At 42.2% G+C, this 27,360-nt stretch overlaps 1 protein-coding gene across 1 annotated transcript; it reads left to right on the top strand.

The window, feature by feature from the left end:
- The first annotated feature begins 996 nt into the window (after positions 1 to 996).
- On the top strand, positions 997 to 26,398 carry LOC140184034 (uncharacterized). The gene is made up of 4 exons (XM_072234315.1): positions 997 to 1,686; positions 1,765 to 2,413; positions 25,629 to 26,066; positions 26,133 to 26,398. The coding sequence occupies exons 1-4, from the start codon at positions 997 to 999 to the stop codon at positions 26,396 to 26,398; spliced, it is 2,043 nt and encodes a 680-aa protein (XP_072090416.1).
- Positions 26,399 to 27,360: the final 962 nt, after the last annotated feature.

The raw sequence follows: 27,360 nt of genomic DNA, 5'->3' as shown, positions 1-27,360 counted from the left end.
AAATAGAGCAGAACAATCATGAGTCTGAAGTACCTCAAATCATATTAACTAAGAAAATCCTAACATGAATGGTTCATAAGCCAATTGGGCAACATAAATCAAATACAAATAAAAGCATCAGAGTAAATAAAAGTAGAAGAGAAACATAGATTATTGAACCTGGTATGAAGAAACAATCTCAATGACTAAAAGAAATCCTAAATCCTAAGATAAATCCTAATCCTAAGAGAGAGGAGAGAACCTCTCTCTCTAAAAACTACATCTAAATCCTAAAACTATGTATGAATGTATGTTCTCATCCTCTCCTGATTAATCGATGGATTCCCAAATTTATAGCCTTTAATCTGTGTTCTCTGGGCTTGGATCTGGACCAAAATGCGGCCCAAAATCATCTTCAGCGCATTCTACAATTTCTGCAGATCGCAAGTCACGCGTCCACGTGGGTCACGCGGTCACGTCATCTGGAGTTTCGCTCTTCCACGCAGTCGCATCAGTCATGCGTCCACGTCAGTTGTGTTTCGCATAAGCCACGCGTTCGCGCCATGCACACGTTCGTGCAGATGCCACTTTTCGCAAAGCACGCGTTCGCGTCGTCCACGCGGACGCTTCGCTACCAGTTTCTTCAATAACTCCATTTTGTGCTTTCCTTCCATTTTTGTATGTTTCCTTTCAATCCTTTAAGTCATTCCTACCCTATAAAATCTGAAAGTACTCAACACACAAATCACGGCATCGAATGATAATAAAGGATAATTAAATTTAATATTTTTCAGGCATTGGAAACATGTTTTCTCATATGTCATATCATAAGGAAGGAATTGTAAAACCATGCAAATTCATATGAATAATTGGGTGAAGAATTGATAAAAACACTCAATTTAAGCACAAGATGAATCATAAAATAGAGATTTATCAGCGCCTTCTCTAAGGAAAGTACCACTGATCTCATTTGAACCTGAAGACCAATGGATCCAAAGCCTGCCGGAAAACCCTCAAATGGTGATCATAGCCAGGGTGGGAACCAGACTGGTTAAGCAAATCCTGGTGGATACTGGCTCAGATTCGAACATTATGTTTCGCAATGTACTCGATGCCCTGGGTATCCGAGATACCGACCTGAAGACCCACCAGCACGGTGTGGTCGGTCTTGGAGACAATTTCATTAAGCCTGATGGGTTAATCTCCTTGCCGGTCTCCATCAGAAGTGGTCGAGAAAAGAGGTCTATAATGGCGGAGTTCGTTGTTCTGAGGGACTCCACAGCTTACAACATCATCATCGGCAGAGGAACCATCAATGAGCTCGTAGTGATAATCTATAAGGTACTGGTAATGAAGTTTGTTTCTGACAATGGGACGATTGGATCTATCAAGGGATATTTAGAAACGGCGGTCGCATGTGACAACGCTAGCCTCTCCCTAAGAAAGAAAACCAAGGAAGCAGCTGGGGTCTTCTTGGCCGACCTGGATGCAAGAGTCGATGACAAACCCATGCTTGAGCCCGAGGGAGACCTCGAGAAAGTCAGGGTTGGTGACTCGGAGGCAAAGTTCACCTTCGTAAACAAGAACCTCCCTCATGAGTTAAAGGAACCACTGGTGGAGATAATCCGGAAGAACGGCGACTTGTTCGGCTGGACGCCAGCCGACACGTCGGGGATTGACCCCAAGGTCATGTCGCACCATCTAGCGGTGAGACCGAAGGCTAAGCCAGTGGCGCAAAAAAGGAGAAAAATGTCCCAATAAAGAGCCGATGAAGTGGCCAGGCAGACGGCCGGCCTCTTGGAGGCGGGGTTCATACGAGAGCTGGAATACTCACCATGGCTATCAAATGTTGTCCTTGTCAAGAAACCCAGCGGGAAATGGAGAATGTGCATAGACTATTCTGACCTCAACAAAGCATTCCCCAATGACTCTTTTCCCCTCCTCAATATTGATGCACTGGTTGACGCGGCCTCGGGATATCGGTGCCTGAGCTTCATGGACGCGTATTCTGACTACAACAAGATTTCGATGCACCAACCAGATGAGGAAAAAATGGTATTCATAATGCCAGGGGGAACATACTGTTACAAGGTGATGCTGTTTGGGCTGAAGAACGCGGGAGCCACGTACCAAAGGCTAATGAACAAGATATTTTGTGATCTCATCGGTAAGATGGTGGAGGTCTATGTGGACGACATTCTAATAAAGACCATCAAGACCGACGACCTCATTAGTAACCTGGAAAGCGTGTTCACTGCTCTTCGGCGGCACGGTATGAGGCTAAACCCGCTCAAGTGTGCCTTCGCCATGGAGGCCGGGAAGTTCCTAGGCTTTATGATAACCCAGAAAGGGGTAGAAGCCAATCCAGAAAAGTGTGAGGCAATCCTGCGGATGGCAAGCCCGAGAAACTTAAAGGATGTGCAGCGACTTATAGGTAGGTTGATGAGCGGATAATTTATACGCTTTTTGGCATTGTTTTTAGTATGTTTTTAGTATATTTTAATTAGTTTTTAGTATATTTTTATTATTTTTTAGTTAAAATTCACTTTTCTGGACTTTACTACGAGTTTGTGTGTTTTTCTGTGATTTCAGGTATTTTCTGGCTGAAATTGAGGGACCTGAGCAAAAATCTGATTCAGAGACTGAAAAGGACTGCAGATGCTGTTGGATTCTGACCTCCCTGCACTCGAAGTGGATTTTCTGGAGCTACAGAAGCCCAATTGGCGCGCTCTCAACGGCGTTGGAAAGTAGACATCCTGGGCTTTCCAGCAATATATGATAGTCTATACTTTGCCCAAGATTTGATGGCCCAAACCGGCGTTCAAAGTCACCCTCAGAATTCCCAGCGTTAAACGCCGGAACTGGCACAAGGATGGGAGTTAAACGCCCAAACTGGCATAAAAGCTGGCGTTTAACTCCAAGAAGAGTCTCTACACGAAAATACTTCAATGCTCAGCCCAAGCACACACCAAGTGGGCCCGGAAGTGGATTTTTATGTCATTTACTCATTTCTGTATACCCTAGGTTACTAGTTCACTATTAATAGGATCTTTTGACATTGTATCTGGACATCATGACACTTTACACGTTTCTTTGTGTACCTTCCACGGCATGAGTCTCTAAACCCCATGGTTGGGGGTGAGGAGCTCTGCTGTGTCTTGATGGATTAATGCAATTACTACTGTTTTTCATTCAATCATGCTTGCTTCCATTCTAAGATATTACTTGTTCTTAAACCGGATGAATGTGATGATCCGTGACACTCATCATCATTTTCAACTATGAATGTGTGCCTGACAACCACCTCCGTTCTACCTTAGATTAAGTAGATATCTCTTGGATTCTTTAATCAGAATCTTCGTGGTATAAGCTAGAACTGATGGCGGCATTCAAGAGAATCCGGAAGGTCTAAACCTTGTCTGTGGTATTCTGAGTAGGATTCAATGATTGAATGACTGTGACGAGCTTCAAACTCCTGAGGGCTGGGCGTTAGTGACAGACACAAAAGAATCACTGGATTCTATTCCAACCTGATTGAGAACCGACAGATGGATAGCCGTGCCGTGACAGGGTGCGTTGAACATTTCCACTGAGAGGATGGGAGGTAGCCACTGACAACGGTGAAACCCTTGCATACAGCTTGCCATGGAAGGAGCCTTGCGTGCTTGATGAAGAAGACAGTAGGAAAGCAGAGATTCAGAAGATGGAGCATCTCCAAAACCTCAACCTGTTCCCCATTACTGCAAAACAAGTACTTATTTCATGTTCTTTTACTTTTCACAATCAACCTTGATAATTATTGATATCCTGACTAAGATTTACAAGATAACCATAGCTTGCTTCAAGCCGACAATCTCCGTGGGATCGACCCTTACTCACGTAAGGTATTACTTGGACGACCCAGTGCACTTGCTGGTTAGTTGTGCGGGGTTGCAAAAGTGTGATTGCAATTTCGTGCACCAAGTTTTTGGCGCCATTGTCGGGGATTGTTTGAGTTTGGACAACTGACGGCTTATCTTGTTGCTTAGATTAGGACTGTTTTATTTTTGTTGGTTTAAAGTCTTTTAGTTGAGTCTAGTTTCATATTTTAAGTTTGGTGTCAATTGCATGCTTTTGCTTTTCTTTTAATTTTCGAATTTGCATGTCCTTAGTCCCTTTTTGATCCTTAAAAATTCTAAGTTTGGTGTCCTTTTTGTGTTTCTCCCTTAAGAATTCTCGAAAATTAGTGTTTGATTTTCTGAAAATTTTAAGTTTGGTGTCATCTTGTTGTTTTTCTCTCTCCTCATTTCAAAAATCAAATCTTTTTCAAAATAATTTTTAATCATATCTTTTCAATTGCTAATTTCAAAATCTTTTTAATTGACTAATTGATTCAGTTTTCAATTTGCTTTGATCTTATTTTCTTTTAGTTTTCGAAATTTGATTTTATTTTCCATTTATTTTATTTTATTATTTTCGGTCAAAAAAAAAATATTTTAGCAATCCATATCATTTCCCTTTATCCATCATGGACCTAAGTGGAATTGAACAGTCCAGAAGGACTCTGGGGTCATATGCTAACCCCATTACAACTGCATATGGGAGTAGCATCTGTACACCTCCCATCAAAGCAAGCAGCTTTGAGCTAAATCCTCAACTCATTATCATAGTGCAGCAAAATTGCCAGTATTCCGGTCTTCCACAGGAAGAACCTACTGAGTTTCTGGCACAGTTCTTACAAATTGCTGACACAGTATGTGATAAAGAGGTGGATCAGGATGTCTACAGACTACTACTGTTTCCATTTGCTGTAAAAGATCAAGCTAAGAGGTGGTTGAATAACCAACCTACAGCAAGCATAAAGACATGGAAACAGTTATCAGACAAATTCCTGAATCACTTTTACCCTCCAAAGAGGATGACACAGCTAAGGCTGGACATCCAAGGCTTTAAACAAGAGGATAATGAATCCCTTTATAATGCCTGGGAGAGGTATAGAGGTATGCTAAGAAAATGCCCCTCTGAAATGTTTTCAGAGTGGGTACAATTAGACATCTTCTACTATGGGCTTACAGAAAAAGCTCAGATGTCTTTAGACCACTCAGCTGGTGGATCTATACACATGAGGAAGACAATTGAAGAGGCTCAAGAGCTTATAGACACTGTTGCTAGAAATCAATATTTGTACTCTAGCAATGAGTTCTCCCCAAAAGAGGAAGTCATGGCAGTAACCACTGATCCTAATCCTCAAGAACAGATGATTGAGCTTAATCAACAATTACACCTGATGACAAAACAGTTAGCAGAATTTAAAGAGATGCTCCATGAAACTAAAATTGCTAACAAGAACATAGAACTGCAGTTGAATTAAGCAAAACAGCAGATATCTAAACAGATAACAGAAGAATGTCAAGCAGTTCAACTGAGGAGTGGGAAGACATTGAATAACACTGCTCAAAGTAGCAAAAAGCCAAATAAGGAACAATTGACAGAGGATAACCAAACCACTGTCCAAAATCCCTCTGAGGACAGTAAGAGCCCAGAGAGGAGTACTTTTGGCGTTCAAACGCCAGAAAGGGGAGGAAAGCTGGCGTTAAACGCCCATTCCCTGCCCAGTTCTGGCATTCAAACGCCAGAAAAGGGAGAGAAGTTGGCGTTAAACGCCCAACCTTCCCCCATTCCTGGCGTTCAGACGTCAAGGGAGGATCAGACACCTGAGAGTGCTGACAGTAATCCCTCTAAAAAGGCTTCTTCAACCACTTCTGTAAGGAATAAGCCTGCAGCAACTAAGGTTGAAGAATATAAAGCCAAGATGCCTTATCCTCAGAAACTCCGCCAAGCGGAACAGGATAAGCAATTTGCCCGCTTTGCAGACTATCTAAGGACTCTTGAAATAAAGATTCCGTTTGCAGAGGCACTTGAGCAAATACCTTCTTATGCTAAGTTCATGAAAGAGATCTTAAGTCATAAGAAGGATTGGAGAGAAACTAAAAAAGTATTTCTCACTGAAGAATGCAGTGCAGTCATTCTGAAAAGCTTACCAAAAAAGCTTCAAGATCCAGGAAGCTTTATGATACCATGCACATTAGAAGGTGCTTGCACCAAGACAGCCCTATGTGACCTTGGAGCAAGTATCAATCTAATACCTGCATCCACTATCAGAAAGCTTGGGTTAACTGAAGAAGTCAAACCAACCCGGATATGCCTCCAACTTGCTGATGGCTCCATTAAACATCCATCAGGCATAATAGAGGACATGATTGTCAAGGTTGGGCCATTCGCCTTTCCAACTGACTTTGTGGTGCTGGAAATGGAGGAGCACAAGAGTGCAACTCTCATTCTAGGAAGACCTTTCTTAGCAACTGGACGAACTCTTATTGATGTACAAAAAGGGGAAGTAACCCTGAGAGTCAATGAGGATGAGTTCAAGTTGAATGCTGTAAAAGCTATGCAGCATCCAGACACACCAAATGACTGCATGGGCGCTGACATTATTGACTCTTTGGTGGAAGAGATCAATATGACTGAAAGCCTAGAATCAGAGCTTGAGGACATCTTCAAGGATGCTCAACCTGATCAAGAAGAATCAGAGGAAACAAAGGAATTTTTGAAAATTCCTCAGGAGGATGATAAGCCTCCCAAACCTGAACTCAAACCACTACCACCATCCCTGAAGTATGCATTTCTGGGAGAGGGTGACACTTTTCCAGTGATTGTAAGCTCTGCTTTAAATCCACAGGAAGAGGAAGCACTGATTCAAGTGCTAAGGACACACAAGACAGCTCTTGGGTGGTCCATAAGTGATCTTAAGGGCATTAGCCCAGCTAGATGCATGCACAAGATCCTGTTGGAAGATAATGCCAAACCAGTGGTCCAACCACAGAGGAGGCTAAATCCAGCCATGAAGGAGGTGGTGCAGAAAGAGGTCACTAAATTACTAGAGGCTGGGATTATTTATCCTATTTCTGATAGCCCCTGGGTGAGCCCTGTCCAAGTTGTCCCCAAAAAGGGAGGCATGACAGTGGTTCATAATGAAAAAAATGAACTGGTTCCTACAAGAACAGTCACAGGGTGGCGTATGTGTATTGACTACAGAAGGCTCAATACAGCCACCAGAAAGGATCATTTTCCTTTACCATTCATAGACCAAATGCTGGAAAGACTAGCTGGTCATGATTATTACTGCTTTTTGGATGGCTATTCAGGTTACAACCAAATTGCAGTAGACCCTCAGGACCAAGAGAAAACAGCATTTACTTGCCCTTCTGGCGTGTTTGCCTACAGGAGGATGCCTTTTGGTCTGTGTAATGCTCCTGCAACCTTTCAGAGATGCATGCTATCCATCTTCTCTGATATGGTGGAGAAATTCCTGGAAGTCTTCATGGATGACTTCTCAGTATATGGAGACTTATTCAGCTCCTGTCTTAACCACCTAGCACTTGTCCTGAAAAGGTGCCAAGAGACTAACCTGGTTTTAAACTGGGAGAAATGTCACTTTATGGTGACTGAAGGAATTGTCCTTGGGCACAAAATTTCAAGCAGGGGAATAGAGGTGGATAAGGCAAAGGTAGAGGTAATTGAAAAATTACCACCACCTGCCAATGTTAAGGCAATCAGAAGCTTTCTGGGGCATGCAGGATTCTACAGAAGGTTCATAAAGGATTTTTCGAAAATTGCAAAACCTTTGAGCAACCTGCTAGCTGCTGACACACCATTTGTGTTTGACACACAGTGTCTGCAGGCATTTGAGACCCTGAAAGCCAAGCTGGTCACAGCACCAGTCATCTCTGCACCAGATTGGACATTACCATTTGAACTAATGTGTGATGCCAGTGACCATGCCATTGGTGCAGTGTTGGGACAGAGGCATAACAAGCTTCTGCACGTCATTTATTATGCCAGCCGTGTTCTAAATGATGCACAGAAGAATTACACAACCACATAAAAAGAGTTACTTGCAGTGGTCTATGCCATTGACAAGTTTAGATCCTATCTAGTGGGATCCAAAGTGATTGTGTACACTGACCATGCTGCTCTTAAATACTTACTCACAAAGCAGGATTCAAAACCCAGGCTTATAAGATGGGTGTTGCTTCTGCAAAAGTTTGATATAGAAATAAGAGACAGAAAAGGGACAGAGAACCAGGTAGCTGATCATCTATCCCGAATAGAACCAGTAGCTGGGGCGTCCCTCCCTTCTACTGAGATTTCTGAGACTTTTCCAGATGAGCAACTCTTTGCCATCCAGGAAGCTCCATGGTTTGCAGATATTGCAAATTATAAAGCTGTGAGGTTCATACCACAGGAGTACAGCAGAGTGCAAAGAAAGAAATTAATTTCAGATGCCAAGTACTACCTATGGGATGAGCCATATCTCCTTAAGAGATGTGCAGACGGAATGATCCGCAGATGTGTACCCAGAGAAGAAGCACAGAGGATCCTATGGCATTGCCATGGATCACAGTATGGGGGACATTTTGGAAGTGAGCGAACAGCCACTAAGGTCCTCCAATGTGGCTTTTACTGGCCTACTCTCTATAGAGATGCCCGGGAGTTTGTGCGTAACTGTGACAGCTGCCAAAGAGCTGGTAACTTACCTCATGGATACGCCACGCCTCAACAAGGGATCTTAGAGATTGAGTTGTTTGATGTATGGGGAATTGACTTTATGGGTCCATTCCCACCATCATACTCAAACACTTACATTCTGGTGGCAGTGGACTATGTATCTAAGTGGGTAGAAGCAATTGCCACACCCACTAATGATACCAAGACCGTGCTGAAGTTCCTCCAAAAACACATCTTCAGCAGATTTGGTGTTCCCAGAGTCATAATCAGTGATGGGGGCACTCATTTCTGCAATAAACAGCTGTACTCTGCTATGGTCCGATATGGAATTAGCCACAAAGTGGCTACCCCGTATCATCCACAGACAAATGAGCAAGCTGAAGTCTCTAACAGAGAGCTGAAAAGAATCCTAGAACGGACTGTGATGGCCCGAAGAAAGGATTGGGCAAGGAGCTTGGATGATGCTCTGTGGGCATACAGAACAGCATTTAAGACCCCAATAGGGACCTCACCATACCAACTTGTGTATGGCAAGGCCTGTCATTTGCCCGTGGAACTGGAACATAAAGCCTACTGGGCAACCAGATTCCTAAACCTGGATGCTAAGTTAGCTGGTGAAAAGAGATTACTCCAGCTAAATGAGCTAGATGAATTTAGACTCAGTGCCTTTGAAAATGCAAAGATTTATAAGGAGAAGGCAAAGAAGTGGCATGACAAGAAGTTGTCATCCAGAGTCTTTGAGCCAGGACAAAAAGTTCTGCTCTTCAACTCTAGGCTCAGATTGTTCCCAGGAAAACTTAAATCCCGGTGGAGGGGTCCGTATGTGATTACAGGAGTGTCACTGGTGCACGAAATTGCAATCACACTTTTGCAACTCCGCACAACTAACCAGCAAGTGCACTGGGTCGTCCAAGTAATACCTTGCGTGAGCAAGGGTCGATCCCACGGAGATTGTCAGCTTGAAGCAAGCTATGGTTATCTTGTAAATCTTAGTCAGGATATCAGAAATTATCAGGATTGATTGTGAAAAGCAAAAGAACATGAAATGGTTACTTGTTTTGCAGTAATGGAGAATAGGTTGAGGTTTTGGAGATGCTCCATCTTCTGAATCTCTGCTTTCCTACTGTCTTCTTCTTCAGACACGCAAGGCTCCTTCCATGGCAAGCTGTATGTAGGGTTTCACTGTTGTCAATGGCTACCTCCCATCCTCTCAGTGAAAACGATTGCATATGCTCTCTCACAGCATGCGGAATTCAGCTGTCGGTTCTCGGTCAGGCCGGAATAGAATCCAGTGATTCTTTTGCGTCTGTCACTAACGCCCCGCCTGCTAGGAGTTTGAAGCACGTCACAGTCATTCAATCATTAAATCCTACTCAGAATACCACAGACAAGGTTTAGACCTTCCGGATTCTCTTGAATGCCGCCATCAATTCTAGCTTATACCACGAAGATTCCGGTTAAAGAATCCAAGAGATAACTACTTAATCTAAGGTAGAACGGAGGTGGTTGTCAAGCACGCGTTCATAGTTGAGAATGATGATGATTGTCACGGATCATCACATTCATCCGGGTTAAGAACAAGTATTATCTTGGAATGGAAGCAAGCATGATTAAATGAGAAACAGTAGTAATTACATTAATCCATCAAGACACAGCAGAGCTCCTCACCCCCAACCATGGGGTTTAGAGACACATGCTGTGGAAAGTACACAAAGAAAACGTGTAAAGTGTCATGAGGTGCTGATACAATGTCAAAAGATCCTATTAATAGTAAACTAGTAACCTAGGGTGTACAGAAATGAGTAAATGACGTAAAAATCCACTTCTGGGTCCACTTGGTGTGTTCTTGGGCTGAGCAATGAAGCATTTTCATGTAGAGACCTTTTCTGGAGTTAAACGCTAGCTTTCATGCCAGTTTGGGCGTTTAACTCCAAGTTTTATGCCAGTTCCGGCGTTTAACGCTGGAATATCTGAGGGTGACTTTGAGCGCCGGTTTGGGCCATCAAATCTTGGGCAAAGTATGGACTATCATATATTGCTGGAAAGCCCAGGAAGTCTACTTTCCAATGCCGTTGAGAGCGCGCCAATTGGGCTTCTGTAGCTCCAGAAAATCCACTTCGAGTGCAGGGAGGTCAGAATCCAATAGCATCTGCAGTCCTTTTTGGTCTCGGAATCAGATTTTTGCTCAGGACCCTCAATTTCAGCCAGAAAATACCTGAAATCATAGAAAAACACACAAACTCATAGTAAAGTCCAGAAAAGTGAATTTTAACTAAAAACTAATAAAAATACACTAAAAACTAACTAGATTATACTAAAAACATATCAAAAACAATGCCAAAAAGCATACAAATTATCCGCTCATCACAACACCAAACTTAAATTGTTGCTTGTCCCCAAGCAACTGAAAATCAAGATAGGATAAAAAGAAGAGAATATACTATAGACTCCAAATTATCAAGGAAACATAGCTCCAATTAGATGAGCGGGACTAGTAGCTTTTTGTCTCCGAACAGTTTTGGCATCTCACTCTATCCCTTGAAGTTCAGAATGATTGGCATCCATAAGAACTCAGAACTCAGATAGTGTTATTGATTCTCTTAGTTGAGCCTAATGATTCTTGAACATAGCTAGTGTATGAGTCTTGGCTGTGGCCCAAAGCACTCTGTCTTCCAGTATTACCACCGGATACATACATGCCACAGACACATAATTGGGTGAACCTTTTCAGATTGTGACTCAGCTTTGCTAAAATCCCCAATTAGAGGTGTCCAGGGTTCTTAAGCACACTCTTGTTGCCTTGGATCACAACTTTATTCCTTTCTTTTTCTTTTTCTTTTCTCCTTCTCTTTTTTTTCGATTTTTTTTTGTATCCACTGCTTTTTCTTGCTTCAAGAATCACTCTAATGATTTTTAGATCCTCAATAACAGTTCTCTTTTTCCTCATTCTTTCAAGAGCCAACAATTTTTAACATTCTCAAAGCAACAAATTCAAGAGACATATGCACTGTTCAAGCATTCATTCAGAAAGCAAAAAGTATTGTCACCACATCAAACTAATTCAACTAGTTTCAATGATAAATTTCGAAATCTTGTACTTCTTGTTCTTTTGTGATTAAAGCATTTTTCATTTAAGAGAGGTGATGGATTCATAGGACATTCATATCTTTAAGGCATAAAATTTCAATTTTATTAATTATGAATTAAGAACAAGACTCAAAGATAAATATAAGATGAGACTAGAAAGTAAAAATAAAAATAGAAAACAAAATAAAAGAAAAAAAAATGCAACAACATAGGCTCCTAATGATAGAGGTTTTCACAGAGTTAGGACTCAACAACCTTGATTTTGAGAAGTGGATGCTCCCTCAACTTGAGAGGAGAGCTTTTGGCGTTTCAACTCTTGGAGATCACGCCCCTGCTTCTTTTGTTCCTTCAGCAATTTGCAGAGCATGCAGTTCTGATTCTGCTGTTCTTCCTTCAGTTGCTCCATAGTCTCTTGCAACTTGGTGATAGATGCTTCTAGGCTGGCCCAGTAGTCAATTCTTGGAAATTCAGGGAGGAATTCCTGCGCCCTCCTCTTGATAGAGTTGTCTTGCATTTGTCCTTCCATTGACTTCTTGGTGATTGGGTGTTCAATAGGTATGAACTCATCTACTCCCATTTTCACCCCAGCCTCTTTACAGAGCAAGGAGATCAAGCTTGGGTAAGCCAGTTTGGCTTCAGTGGAATTCTTATTTGCAATTGTGTAGATCTCACAAGCAATCACATGATGGACCTCCACTTCTTTTCCAAGCATAATGCAGTGAATCATTACTGCTCTCTTGATGGTGACCTCAGAACGGTTGCTAGTGGGCAATATGGAACGCCCAATAAAGTCTAGCCAACCTCTTGCAATTGGCTTGAGGTCTCCCCTCTTGAGTTGGTTTGGGACACCCTTTGAATTGGTTATCCACTTAGTCCCAGGGAGGCATATGTCCTCTAGAACTTGATCCAACCCTTTATCTGCTCTCACCATCCTCCTATTGAAGGAATCAGGATCATCTTGCAGTTGAGGTAGTTTGAAGATTTCTCTTATTTTGTCCAAATGGAAGTACATAACTTTCCCTCTGACCATGGTTCTGTAGGTATGGTAAGCAGTTCCAGTCATTCTCTGCTTATCTGTTAGCCACAGATTTGAGTAGAATTCCTGAACCATGTTCCTTCCAACCTTTATTTCAGGATTGGTCAGAACTTCCCATCCTCTGTTTCGAATTTGCTCTTGGATCCCCGGATATTCATCTTCTTTCAGATCAAATTTAACTTCCGGGATCACTGACCTCAGACCCATTATTTTGTGATAATGGTCTTCATGTTCTTTGGTTAAGAACTTCTCTTGATTCCAAAGATTCTTTGGATTAGTCTCTTTCTTTCCTCTTGAATTGGTTTGTTTTCCCTTAGGAGCCATGATTTTGATGAATCTTGGCTTAGTGATCACGGAAAAGCACACCAAACTTAGAGGTTTGCTTGTCCTCAAGCAAAAGAAAAGAAAGAAGAGAGAGAGAGGAAGAGGAAATTCGAATGGTGTGGGGAGTGAGGGGTGGCAAACGTTTATTTATAGAGTGGGGGGAGAGATTTTCGAAAAAAAGAAAAATTTGAAAGGAGATTTGAGGAGATATGGAAAGAAATTGAAAGAAGGGTGAGTTTTTGAACAAAATTTGGGAATGATTTGAAAGATTTGAAGAATGATTTTAAATTTTTGAATAATTTGAAAGTGAATGATGAGAGATTGAAATATGTTTTTGTAGAAAAATATGGGAAAGAAAAGGAAAGTTTGAAAAAATCTGAGTTGAAAACAAAATTGTGGTCCCCCCACCTCTCTGGCGTTAAACGCCCAGAATGGCACCCATTCTGGCGTTTAACGCCCACTTGATGCCCCTTTTGGGCGTTTAACGCCCAGCCAGGTGCCCTGGCTGGCGTTAAACGCCAGAAATCCTTTATCACTGGGCGTTTTTCTGAACGCCCAGGATGCTGCACACCTGGCGTTAAACGCCCAGAATGGTGCCCATTCTGGCGTTTAACGCCCAAAATGGTACCATTCCTGGCGTTAAACGCCCAGAATGATACCCATTCTGGCGTTTAACGCCCAAAATGCCCCTTACTGGCGTTTTTTCGCCAGTAAGCTCTTTTTCTCTGCTTTTTGAGCTGAATCCTTCTGTAACTCTGTGAATCCCTTCATTTTTGATACTTGCCTCTGTAAGAACAATTCATATAACCTCCTAATGACTGGGTTGCCTCCCAGCAAGTGCTTCTTTACTGTCTTTAGCTGGACCTTTACTGAGAATCACTCAAGTCTCAGTTTTGAGCATTCCTGCTCAAAATTTCCTTCAAGATAATGCTTGATTCTCTGTCCATTAATAATGAACTTTTTGTCAGAATCAGTATCCTGAAGCTCAACATATCCATATGGTGACACTCCTGTAATCACATACGGACCCCTCCACCGGGATTTGAGTTTTCCTGGAAACAGTCTGAGCCTAGAGTTGAAGAGCAGAACTTTTTGTCCTGGCTCAAAGACTCAGGTTGACAACTTCTTGTCATGCCATTTCTTTGCCTTTTCCTTATAGATTTTTGCATTTTCAAAGGCATTGAGTCTGAACTCCTCTAGCTCATTTAGCTGGAGTAATCTTTTTTCACCAGCCAACTGTGCATCCATGTTTAGGAATCTGGTTGCCCAGTAGGCTTTATGTTCCAGTTCCACGGGCAAATGACAGGCCTTCCCATATACCAGTTGGTATGGAGAGGTCCCTATAGGAGTCTTGAATGCTGTTCTGTATGCCCACAGAGCATCATCCAAGCTCTTTGCCCAATCCTTTCTTCGGGCTATCACAGTCCGTTCCAGGATTCTTTTTAGTTCTCTGTTAGAGACCTCAGCTTGCCCATTTGTCTGTGGATGATACGGAGTTGCCACTTTGTGGCTAATTCCATATCTAACCATAGCAGAGTATAGCTGTCTGTTGCAGAAATGAGTGCCCCCGTCACTGATTAGTACTCTGGGAACACCAAACCTGCTGAAGATGTGTTTCTGGAGGAATTTCAGCACGGTCTTGGTATCATTAGTGGGTGTAGCAATTGCTTCTACCCACTTAGATACATAGTCCACAGCCACCAGAATGTAAGTGTTTGAGTATGATGGTGGGAATGGCCCCATGAAGTCAATTCCCCATACATCAAACAATTCTATCTCTAATATCCCTTGTTGAGGCATGGCATATCCGTGAGGCAAGTTACCAGCTCTTTGGCAACTGTCACAGTTACGCACAAACTCCCGGGAATCTTTATAGAGAGTAGGCCAGTAGAAACCACATTGGAGGACTTTAGTGGCTGTTCGCTCACTTCCAAAATGTCCTCCATACTGTGATCCATGGCAGTGCTATAGGATCTTTTGTGCTTCTTCAATGGGTACACATCTGCGGATCACTCCGTCAGCACATCTCTTAAAGAGATATGGTTCATCCCAGAGGTAGTACTTGGCATCTGAAATTAATTTCTTTCTCTGCACGTAGCTGTACTCTTTGGGTATGAACCTCACAGCTTTAAAATTTGCAATATCTGCAAACCATGGAGCTTCCTGAATGGCAAAGAGTTGCTCATCTGGGAAAGTCTCAGAGATCTCAGTAGAAGGGAGGGACGCCCCGGCTACTGGTTCTATTCGGGACAGATGATCAGCTACTTGGTTCTCTGTCCCTTTTCTGTCTCTTATTTCTATATCAAACTCTTGCAGAAGCAACACCCATATGATAAGCCTGGGTTTTGAATCCTGCTTTGTGAGTAGGTATTTAAGAGCAGCATGGTCAGTGTACACAACCACTTTGGATCCCACTAGATAGGATCTAAACTTGTCAATGGCATAGACCACTGCAAGTAACTCTTTTTCTGTTGTTGTGTAGTTCTTCTGTGCGTCATTTAGAACACGGCTGGCATAGTAAATGACGTGCAGAAGCTTGCTATGCCTCTGTCCCAACACTGCACCAATGGCATGGTCACTGGCATCACACATTAGTTCAAATGGTAATGTCCAATCTGGTGCAGAGATGACTGGTGCTGTGACCAGCTTAGCTTTCAGGGTCTCAAATGCCTGCAGACACTGTGTGTCAAACACAAATGGTGTGTCAGCAGCTAACAGGTTACTCAAAGGTTTTGCAATTTTCGAAAAATCCTTTATAAACCTTCTGTAGAATCCTGCATGCCCCAGAAAGCTTCTGATTGCCTTAACATTGGCAGGTGGTGGTAATTTTTCAATTACCTCTACCTTTGCCTTATCCACCTCTATTCCCTTGCTTGAAATTTTGTGCCCAAGGACAATTCCTTCAGTCACCATAAAGTGACATTTCTCCCAGTTTAAAACCAGGTTAGTCTCTTGGCACCTTTTCAAGACAAGTGCTAGGTGATTAAGACAGGAGCTAAATGAGTCTCCATATACTGAAAAGTTATCCATGAAGACTTCCAGAAATTTCTCTACCATATCTGAGAAGATAGAGAGCATGCACCTCTGAAAGGTTGCAGGTGCATTGCACAGACCAAAAGGCATCCTCCTATAGGCAAACACGCCAGAAGGGCAAGTGAATGCTGTTTTCTCTTGGTCCTGAGGGTCCACTGCAATTTGGTTGTAGCCTGAATAGCCATCCAAAAAGCAGTAATAATCATGGCCAGCTAGTCTTTCTAGCATTTGGTCTATGAATGGTAAAGGAAAATGATCCTTTCTGGTGGCTGTATTGAGCCTTCTGTAGTCAATACACATGCGCCACCCTGTGACTGTCCTTGTAGGAACCAGTTCATTTTTTTCATTATGAATCACTGTCATGCCTCCCTTTTTGGGAACAACTTGGACAGGGCTCACCCAGGGGCTATCAGAAATAGGATAAATAATCCCAGCCTCTAGTAATTTAGTGACCTCTTTCTGCACCACCTCCTTCATGGCAGGATTTAGCCTCCTCTGTGGTTGGACCACTGGTTTGGCATTATCCTCCAATAGGATCTTGTGCATGCATCTAGCTGGGCTAATGCCCTTAAGGTCACTTATAGACCACCCAAGAGCTGTCTTGTGTGTCTTTAGCACTTGAATCAGTGCTTCCTCTTCCTGTGAATTTAAAGCAGAGCTTATAATCACTGGAAAAGTGTCACCCTCTCCCAGAAATGCATATTTCAGGGATGGTGGCAGTGGTTTGAGTTCAGGGTTGGGAGGCTTATCCTCCTCCTGAGGAATTTTCAAAAATTCCTTTGCTTCCTCTAGTTCTTCTTGATCAGGTTGAGCATCTTTGAAGATATCCTCAAGCTCTGATTCTAGGCTTTCAGTCATATTGATCTCTTCTACCAGAGAGTCAATAATGTCAGCGCCCCTGCAGTCATTTGGTGTGTCTGGATGCTGCATAGCTTTTACAGCATTCAACTTGAACTCATCCTCATTGACTCTCAAGGTTACTTCCCCTTTTTGTACATCAATGAAAGTTCGTCCAGTTGCTAGGAAAGGTCTTCCTAGAATGAGAGTTGCACTCTTGTGCTCCTCCATTTCCAGCACTACAAAGTCAGTGGGGAAGGCAAATGGCCCAACCTTGACAATCATGTCCTCAATTATGCCTGATGGATGTTTAATGGAGCCATCAGCAAGTTGGAGGCATATCCGGGTTGGTTTGACTTCTCCAGTCAACCCAAGCTTTCTGATAGTGGATGCAGGTATTAGATTGATGCTTGCTCCAAGATCACATAGGGCTGTCTTGGTGCAAGCACCTTCTAATGTGCATGGTATCATAAAGCTTCCTGGATCTTGAAGCTTTTCTGGTAAGCTCTTTAATATGACTGCACTGCATTCTTCAGTGAGAAACACTTTTTCAGTTTCTCTCCAATCCTTCTTATGACTTAAGATTTCTTTCATGAACTTAGCATAAGAAGGTATTTGCTCAAGTGCCTCTGCAAACGGAATCTTTATTTCAAGAGTCCTTAGATAGTCTGCAAAGCGGGCAAATTGCTTATCATGCTCCGCTTGGCGGAGTTTTTGAGGATAAGGCATTTTGGCTTTATATTCTTCAACCTTAGATGCTGCAGGTTTATTCCTTACAGAGGTGGTTGAAGAAGCCTTGTTAGAGGGATTACTGTCAGCACTCTCAGGTGTCTGATTCTCCCTAGGCGTCTGAACGCCAGGATTGGGTGGAAATTGGGCGTTTAACGCCAACTTTTCCCCCTTTTCTGGCGTTTGAACGCTAGAACTGGGCAAGGAATGGGCGTTTAACGCCAGCTTTCCTTCCCTTTCTGGCGTTTGAACGCCAATGACATTCCTCTCTGGGCTCTTACTGTCCTCAGAGGGATTTTGAACAGTAGTTTGGTTGTCCTCTGTCAATTGTTCCTTGTTTGGCTTTTTACTCTTTTGAGCAGTGTTATTCAGGGTCTTCCCACTCCTCAATTGAACTGCTTGACATTCCTCTGTTATCTATTTAGATATTTGCTGTTTTGCTTGATTCAACTGCAGTTCTATGCTCTTGTTAGCAACTTTAGTTTCATAGAGCATCTCTTTAAAGTCTGCTAACTGTTCTGTCATCAGGAGCAATTGTTGATTAAGCTCAATTATCTGTTCTTGAGGACTAGGGTCAGTGACTACTGTCATGACTTCCTCTTTTGGAGAGAACTCATTGCTAGAATACAAATATTGGTTTCTAGCAACAGTGTCTATAAGCTCTTGAGCTTCTTCAATTGTCTTCCTCATGTGTATAGATCCACCAGCTGAGTGGTCTAAAGACATCTGAGCTTTTTCTGTAAGCCCATAGTAGAAAATGTCTAACTGTACCCACTCTGAAAACATTTCAGAGGGACATTTCCTTAGCATACCTCTATACCTCTCCCAGGCATTATAAAGGGATTCATTATCCTCTTGTTTAAAGCCTTGGATGTCCAGCCTTAACTGTGTCATCCTTTTTGGAGGGTAAAAATGATTCAGGAATTTGTCTGACAACTGTTTCCATGTTTTTATGCTTGCTGTAGGTTGGTTATTCAACCACCTTTTAGCTTGATCTTTTACAACAAATGGAAACAGTAATAGTCTGTAGACATCCTGATCTACCTCTTTATCATGTACTGTGTCATCAATTTGTAAAAACTGTGCCAAAAACTTAGTAGGTTCTTCCTGTGGAAGACCGGAATATTGGCAATTTTGCTGCACTATGATAATGAGTTGAGGATTTAATTCAAAGCTGCTTGCTTTGATGGGAGGTGTACAGATGCTACTCCCATATGCAGCTGTAATGGGGTTAGCATATGACCCCAGAGTCCTTTCGGACTGATTAATCCCACTTAAGTCCATAATGGACAAAAGGGAAATGATAATGATTGCAAGGAGATAAATTTTGTTTTTTTTTTTTGAATTAACGAAAAAAAAATAAAATAAAATAAAATAAAAGTAAAATAAAAATTCGAAAATCAAAAAGAAAATAAGATCAAAGCAAATTGAAAACTGAATCAATTAGTTAATTAAAAAGATTTTGAAAATAGCAATTAGAAAGATATGATTGAAAAATTTTTTTTTGAAAAAGATTTGATTTTTGAAAAGAGGAAAGAGAAAAACACAAAAAGACACCAAACTTAGAATTTTTATGAATCAAAAAGGGACTAAGAACATGCAAAATCGAAAATTAAAAGAAAAACAAAAGCATGCAACTGACACCAAACTTAAAATATGAAACTAGACTCAACTAAAAGACTCTAAACCAACAAAAATAAAACAGTCCTAATCTAAGCAACAAGATAAGCCGTCAGTTGTCCAAACTCGAACAATCCCCAGCAACGGCGCCAAAAACTTGGTGCACGAAATTGCAATCACACTTTTGCAACTCCGCACAACTAACCAGCAAGTGCACTGGGTCGTCCAAGTAATACCTTGCGTGAGCAAGGGTCGATCCCACGGAGATTGTCGGCTTGAAGCAAGCTATGGTTATCTTGTAAATCTTAGTCAGGATATCAGAAATTATCAGGATTGATTGTGAAAAGCAAAAGAACATGAAATGGTTACTTGTTTTGCAGTAATGGAGAATAGGTTGAGGTTTTGGAGATGCTCCATCTTCTGAATCTCTGCTTTCCTACTGTCTTCTTCTTCAGACACGCAAGGCTCCTTCCATGGCAAGCTGTATGTAGGGTTTCACCGTTGTCAATGGCTACCTCCCATCCTCTCAGTGAAAACGATTGCATATGCTCTGTCACAGCACGCGGAATTCAGCTGTCGGTTCTCGGTCAGGCCGGAATAGAATCCAGTGATTCTTTTGCGTCTGTCACTAACGCCCCGCCTGCTAGGAGTTTGAAGCACGTCACAGTCATTCAATTATTGAATCCTACTCAGAATACCACAGACAAGGTTTAGACCTTCCGGATTCTCTTGAATGCCGCCATCAATTCTAGCTTATACCACGAAGATTCCGGTTAAAGAATCCAAGAGATAACTACTTAATCTAAGGTAGAACGGAGGTGGTTGTCAAGCACGCGTTCATAGTTGAGAATGATGATGATTGTCACGGATCATCACATTCATCCGGGTTAAGAACAAGTATTATCTTGGAATGGAAGCAAGCATGATTGAATGAGAAACAGTAGTAATTGCATTAATCCATCAAGACACAGCAGAGCTCCTCACCCCCAACCATGGGGTTTAGAGACTCATCTGTGGAAAGTACACAAAGAAAACGTGTAAAGTGTCATGAGGTGCTGATACAATGTCAAAAGATCCTATTAATAGTAAACTAGTAACCTAGGGTGTACAGAAATGAGTAAATGACGTAACAATCCACTTCTGGGTCCACTTGGTGTGTGCTTGGGCTGAGCAATGAAGCATTTTCGTGTAGAGACCTTTTCTGGAGTTAAACGCCAGCTTTCATGCCAGTTTGGGCGTTTAACTCCAAGTTTTATGCCAGTTCCCGCGTTTAACGCTGGAATATCTGAGGGTGACTTTGAGCGCCGGTTTGGGCCATCAAATCTTGGGCAAAGTATGGACTATCATATATTGCTGGAAAGCCCAGGAAGTCTACTTTCCAATTCCGTTGAGAGCGCGCCAATTGGGCTTCTGTAGCTCCAGAAAATCTACTTCGAGTGCAAGGAGGTCAGAATCCAACAGCATCTGCAGTTCTTTTTGGTCTCGGAATCAGATTTTTGCTCAGGACCCTCAATTTCAGCCAGAAAATACCTGAAATCACAGAAAAACACACAAACTCATAGTAAAGTCCAGAAAAGTGAATTTTAACTAAAAACTAATAAAAATATACTAAAAACGAACTAGATTATACTAAAAACATATCAAAAACAATGCCAAAAAGCATACAAATTATCCGCTCATCAGTCACGATATGGATATGTTGAGCTTCAGGATATTGATTCTGACAAAAAGTTCATTGTTAATGGACAGAGGATCAAGCATTATCTTGAAAGCAATTTTGAGCAGGAATGCTCAAGACTGAGGCTGGAATGATCCTCAGTAAAGGTCCAGCTAAAGACAATAAAGAAGCGCTTGCTGGGAGGCAACCCAGTCATTAGCAGGTTATATGTTTTATTTCTACAGAGGCAATTATCAAAATTGAAGGAATTCACAGAGTTACAGAAGGATTCAGTGCAAAAAGCAGAGAAAAAGAGCTTACTGGCGAAAAAATGCCAGTAAGGGGCATTTTGGGCGTTAAACGCCAGAATGGGCACCATTCTGGGCGTTTAACGCCAGTAAGGGTGCCATTTTGGGCCCATTCTGGCGTTTAACGCCAGGTGTGCAGCATCCTGGGCGTTTAGCAAAACGCCCAGTGACAAAGGGAATTCTGGCGTTTAACGCCAGCCAGGGCACCTGGCTGGGCGTTAAACGCCCACATTGGCTAGCAATTGGGCGTTAAACGCCAGAATGGATACCATTCTGGGCGTTTAACGCCAGAAAGGTGGGGGACAGAGATTTTGCATTCTGATTAAATTTTTTTCAAACTTTCTTTTTTAAACCATACTTTTCTACACAAACCCATTCCAAACTTTCATCAATCATCTTCAATTCTTCAAAAATTAAAATCATTCTTCAAATCTCTCTCAAATCTTTCCCAAATCTTGTTCAAAAAAAAAACTCACCTTTCTCTCAATTTCTTTCCATATCTTCTCAAATCTCCTTTCAAATTTTCGAAATCTCTCCTCCCCCCTTTATAAAAACACGTTCGGCCTCCTTATTCCCCCACACCATTCGAATTTGCTCTTCTCTTCTCTCTCTCTTCTTTCCTTTCTTTTGCTTGAGGACAAGCAAACCTCTAAGTTTGGTGTGCTTTTCCGTGATCACTAAGCCAAGATTCATCAAGATCATAGCTCCTAAGGAAAAACAAACCAATTTAAGAGGAAAGAAAGAGAATAATCCAAAGAATCTTTGGAATCAAGAGAAGTTCTTAACCAAAGAACATGAAGACCATTATCACAAAATAATGGGTCTGAGGTCAGTGATCCCGGAAGTTAAATTTGATCTGAAAGAAGATGAATATCCGGGGATCCAAGAGCAAATTCGAAATAGAGGATGGGAAGTTCTAACCAATCCTGAGATAAAGGTTGGAAGAAATATGGTTCAGGAATTCTACTCAAATCTGTGGCTAACAGATAAGCAGAGAATGACTGGAACTGCTTTCCATACTTACAGAACCATGGTCAGAGGGAAAGTTATCTACTTCCATCTGGACAAAATAAGAGAAATCTTCAAATTGCCTCAACTGCAAGATGATCCTGAATCCTTTAATAGGAGAATGGTGAGAGCAGATAAAGGGTTGGATCAAGTTCTAGAGGACATTTGCCTCCCTGGAACTAAGTGGATAACCAATTCAAAGGGTGTCCCAAACCAACTCAAGAGGGGAGACCTCAAACCAATTGCAAGAGGCTGGCTAGACTTTATTGGGCGTTCCATATTGCCCACTAGCAACCGTTCTGAGGTCACTATCAAGAGAGCAGTGATGATTCATTGCATTATGCTTGGAAAAGAAGTGGAGGTTCATCATCTGATTGCTTGTGAGATCTACACAATTGCAAATAAGAATTTCACTGAAGCCAAACTGGCTTACCCAAGCTTGATCTCCTTGCTCTGTAAAGAGGCTGGGGTAAAGATGGGAGTAGATGAATTCATACCCATTGAACATCCAATCACCAAGAAGTCAATGGAAGGACAAATGCAAGACAACTCTATCAAAAGGAGGGCGCAGGAGTTCCTCCCTGAATTTTCTGAAATTGGCTACTGGGCCAGCCTAGAAGCATCTATCACCAAGTTGCAAGAAACTATGGAGCAACTTAAGGAAGAACAGCAGAATCAGAACTGCATGCTCTGCAAATTACTGAAGGAACAAGAGAAGCAGGGGCGTGAGCTTCAAGAACTGAAACGCCAAAAATTCTCCCCTCAATTTGAGGGAGCATCCACTTCTCAAAATCAAGGTTGTTGAGTCCTAACTCTGTGAAAACCTCTATCATTAGGAGCCTATTTAAATTTTTGTGATCTATTTTTTTTAGTCTCATCTTATATCTATTTTTGAGTCTTGTTCTTAATTCATAATTAATAAAATTTAAAATTCATGTCTTAAAGCTATGAATGTCCTATGAATCCATCACCTCTCTTAAATGAAAAATGCTTTAATCACAAAAGAACAAGAAGTACAGGATTTCGAATTTATCTTTGAAACTAGTTGAATTAGTTTGATGTGGTGACAATACTTTTTGTTTTCCGAATGAATGCTTGAACAGTGCATATGTCTTTTAAATTTGTTGTTTTGAGAATGTTAAAATTGTTGGCTCTTGAAAGAATGAAGGAAAAAGAGAACTGTTATTGAGGATCTGAAAAATCATCAGATTGATTCTTGAAGCAAGAAAAAGCAGTGATTCAAAAAAAATGAAAAAAAAAGAGAGAAGAAATAGAAGAAAAAGAAAGAAATAAAGTTGTGATCCAAGGCAAAAAGAGTGTGCTTAAGAACCCTGGACACCTCTTATTGGGGACTCTAGCAAAGCTGGGTCATAATCTGAAAAGGTTCACCCAAGTATGTGTCTGTGGCATATATGTATCTGATGGTAATACTGGATGACAGAGTACTTTGGGCCACAGCCAAGACTCATGACATTACTATGTTCAAGAATCATTATACTTAACTAGGAGAATCAATAACACTATCTGAGTTCTGAGTTCCTATAGATGCCAATCATTCTGAACTTCAAAGGATAAAGTGAGATGCCAAAACTGTTCGGAAGCAAAAAGCTACTAGTCCCGCTCATCTAATAGGAGCTAAGTTTCCTTGATATTTTGGAGTCTATAGTATATTCTCTTCTTTTTATCCTATTTTGATTTTCAGTTGCTTGGGGACAAGCAACAATTTAAGTTTGGTGTTGTGATGAGCGGATAATTTATACGCTTTTTGGCATTGTTTTTAGTATGTTTTTAGTATATTTTAATTAGTTTTTAAGTATATTTTTATTAGTTTTTAGTTAAAATTCACTTTTCTGGACTTTACTATGAGTTTGTGTGTTTTTCTGTGATTTTAGGTATTTTCTGGCTGAAATTGAGGGACCTGAGCAAAAATCTGATTCAGAGACTGAAAAGGACTGCAGATGCTGTTGGATTCTGACCTCCCTGCACTCGAAGTGGATTTTCTGGAGCTACAGAAGCCCAATTGGCGCGCTCTCAACGGCGTTAGAAAGTAGACATCCTGGGCTTTCCAGAAATATATAATAGTCTATACTTTGCCCAAGATTTGATGGCCCAAACCGGCGTTCAAAGTCACCCTCAGAATTCCCAGCGTTAAACGCCGGAACTGGCACAAGGATGGGAGTTAAACGCCCAAACTGGTATAAAAGCTGGCGTTTAACTCCAAGAAGAGTCTCTACACGAAAATGCTTCAATGCTCAGCCCAAGCACACACCAAGTGGGCCTGAAAGTGGATTTTTATGTCATTTACTCATTTCTGTATACCCTAGGTTACTAGTTCACTATTAATAGGATCTTTTGACATTGTATCTGGACATCATGACACTTTACACGTTTTTATTGTGTACCTTCCACGGCATGAGTCTCTAAACCCCATGGTTGGGGGTGAGGAGCTCTGCTGTGTCTTGATGGATTAATGCAATTACTACTGTTTTTCATTCAATCATGCTTGCTTCCATTCTAAGATATTACTTGTTCTTAAACCGGATGAATGTGATGATCCGTGACACTCATCATCATTCTCAACTATGAACGTGTGCCTGACAACCACCTCCGTTCTACCTTAGATTAAGTAGATATCTCTTGGATTCTTTAATCAGAATCTTCGTGGTATAAGCTAGAACTGATGGCGGCATTCAAGAGAATCCGGAAGGTCTAAACCTTGTCTGTGGTATTCTGAGTAGGATTCAATGATTGAATGACTGTGACGAGCTTCAAACTCCTGAGGGCTGGGCGTTAGTGACAGACGCAAAAGAATCACTGGATTCTATTCCAACCTGATTGAGAACCGACAGATGGATAGTCGTGCCGTGACAGGGTGCGTTGAACATTTCCACTGAGAGGATGGGAGGTAGCCACTGACAACGGTGAAACCCTTGCATACAGCTTGCCATGGAAGGAGCCTTGCGTGCTTGATGAAGAAGACAGTAGGAAAGCAGAGATTCAGAAGATGGAGCATCTCCAAAACCTCAACCTGTTCCCCATTACTACAAAACAAGTACTTATTTCATGTTCTTTTACTTTTCACAATCAACCTTGATAATTATTGATGTCCTGACTAAGATTTACAAAATAACCATAGCTTGCTTCAAGCCGACAATCTCCGTGGGATCGACCCTTACTCACGTAAGGTATTACTTGGACGACCCAGTGCACTTGCTGGTTAGTTGTGCGGGGTTGCAAAAGTGTGATTGCAATTTCGTGCACCATAGGTTAACCGTGCTAACTCAATTTCTCGGCGAGTCGGCGGCCAAGGCCCTCCATTTCTTCAACTTGATGAAAAAAGAAATAGCATTTGAATAGACCCCGGCTTGCGAGGAAGCCTTTAACCACTTCAAAAGCGTTATTGCGTCACTACCTATCCTCGGTAAACCCAAAAATGGATAAATACTGCTCTTATACCTATCAGTGACAGATGAGGGTTTGGCAACCGTCTTGGTGCGTGAAGAGGGGAAGGTTCAACAACCGGTCTACTCTGTGAGTAAGGTGCTGCAAGGAGTTGAATTGAGATATAGTAAGTTAGAAAAGCTGGCTTATGTGCTCTTGACCTCATCCCGCAGGCTCCGGCATTATTTCCAAGGGAATCAGATAACAATTAGGACAGACCAACCGATTCAGCAGATACTGCAAAAACTCGATCTGGCAGGCCGGATGATGACCTGGGAAATCGAGCTGTCCCAATACGACCTGCAGTATGAACCTAGACATGCCATCAAAGCCCTGGTAATGGCAAATTTCCTAGTCAAGGTGACAGGGGACCTTCCCGACTCCCCGAACACACAGTGGAAGCTCCCTGTAGACGGAGCCTCCAACCAAACGTTCGGAGGAGCAAGAATCATCTTGGAAAGTTCTACCGGAGTCGTGTACGAGTAGTCGATCAAGTTTGACTTTCCTGTGTCCAATAATCAAGCAGAATACGAGGCCCTCCTTGGCGGCCTCCAACTAGCAAGAGAGGTTGGAGCCACGAGAGTAGAAGTGTGCAGTGATTCTCAGATCGTCACATCGCAGGTCAATGGGGCATATCAAGCCAAGGATTCACTGCAAAAGTACCTAGAACAGGTCAAGAGGTTAAGCAAGGAATTTGACGAGGTCGCTGTACAGCACGTCCCAAGAGAGAAGAACACATGGACTGGCCTGTTATCAAAACTAGCGAGCACGAAACCAGGGACGGGCAACTGATCTCTCATTCAAGGCCTGATGAAGGAACCAGCAGTGACACTACACCTTGCCCGTTCAAGTCCCTCGTGGATGGATTCGATTACTGATTTATTGGAAAATGGTAAACTCCCTAGCAACGACAAAGCGGCAAAAGGGTTAAGGAGAGAAGCAGCCAAGTACACTGTAATACAAGGCTAAATGTTTAAGAAAGGGCTTAGCCAACCCCCTATTGAAGTGCCTGCATCTCGACCAAACAGACTACGTGCTAAGCGAAGTCCATGAGAGCTGCTGCGGTCACCACATAGGGGGAGAGCTCTAGCCCGAAAGCTCGTCAGGGCTGGCTACTATTGGCCTTCGATGATGGCAGACTCCAAAGCATTTGTGGAAAGATGCAGGAGGTGTCAGGAGAACGCGAACTTCCACAAGGCGCCGGCAACGGAACTGAGCCTTTTAATGACCTCCCGGCCATTTTCGCAATGGGGAGTCGACCTGTTGGGGCCTTTTCCGATGGGACCCAGACAGGTGAAATACCTAATTGTTGCTATCGACTACTATACCAAATGGGTGGAGGCCGAGCCACTGGCCAATATATCCTCGGCCAATTGCCGAAAGTTCATGTGGAGGCAGGTGATAACCAGATTTGGGATCCCAGAGTTTGTCATATCGGACAACGGTACTCAGTTTGCTAACAAAAAGTTTGGAGAGTTTCTAGCTGGCTTGGGCATAAAACAAAGATTCTCGTCAGTTGAACACCCCCAAACTAACGGCCAAGTCGACGCTGCAAACAAGGTCATCTTACAAGGCCTCAAAAAGCGACTTGACCATAAGAAAGGAGCGTGGGCAGACGAGTTAGCCTCAGTCCTCTGGTCCTACTGCACAACTCAATAGTTGTCTACCGGAGAAATCCCCTTCCGTCTAACCTACGGGGTAGACACAATAATACCCGTAGAGATCGGCGAATCGAGCCCGCGACTACTCTTGGA

This window comes from Arachis hypogaea, chromosome 4 (genome assembly GCF_003086295.3).
Source record: "Arachis hypogaea cultivar Tifrunner chromosome 4, arahy.Tifrunner.gnm2.J5K5, whole genome shotgun sequence".
NCBI lineage: Eukaryota > Viridiplantae > Streptophyta > Magnoliopsida > Fabales > Fabaceae > Arachis > Arachis hypogaea.
This window is presented reverse-complemented; position numbering and strand designations above follow the sequence as displayed.

Bases quoted from the DNA above. Each gene is read 5' to 3' on its own strand.
- LOC140184034 (XM_072234315.1), top strand. From the start codon at position 997: ATGGTGATCATAGCCAGGGTGGGAACCAGACTGGTTAAGCAAATCCTG. The intron at 2,414-25,628 runs GTAGGTTGATGA...TATACCTATCAG, and splicing joins GGATGTGCAGCGACTTATAG to TGACAGATGAGGGTTTGGCA. The intron at 26,067-26,132 runs GTTCTACCGGAG...ATAATCAAGCAG, and splicing joins AGCAAGAATCATCTTGGAAA to AATACGAGGCCCTCCTTGGC.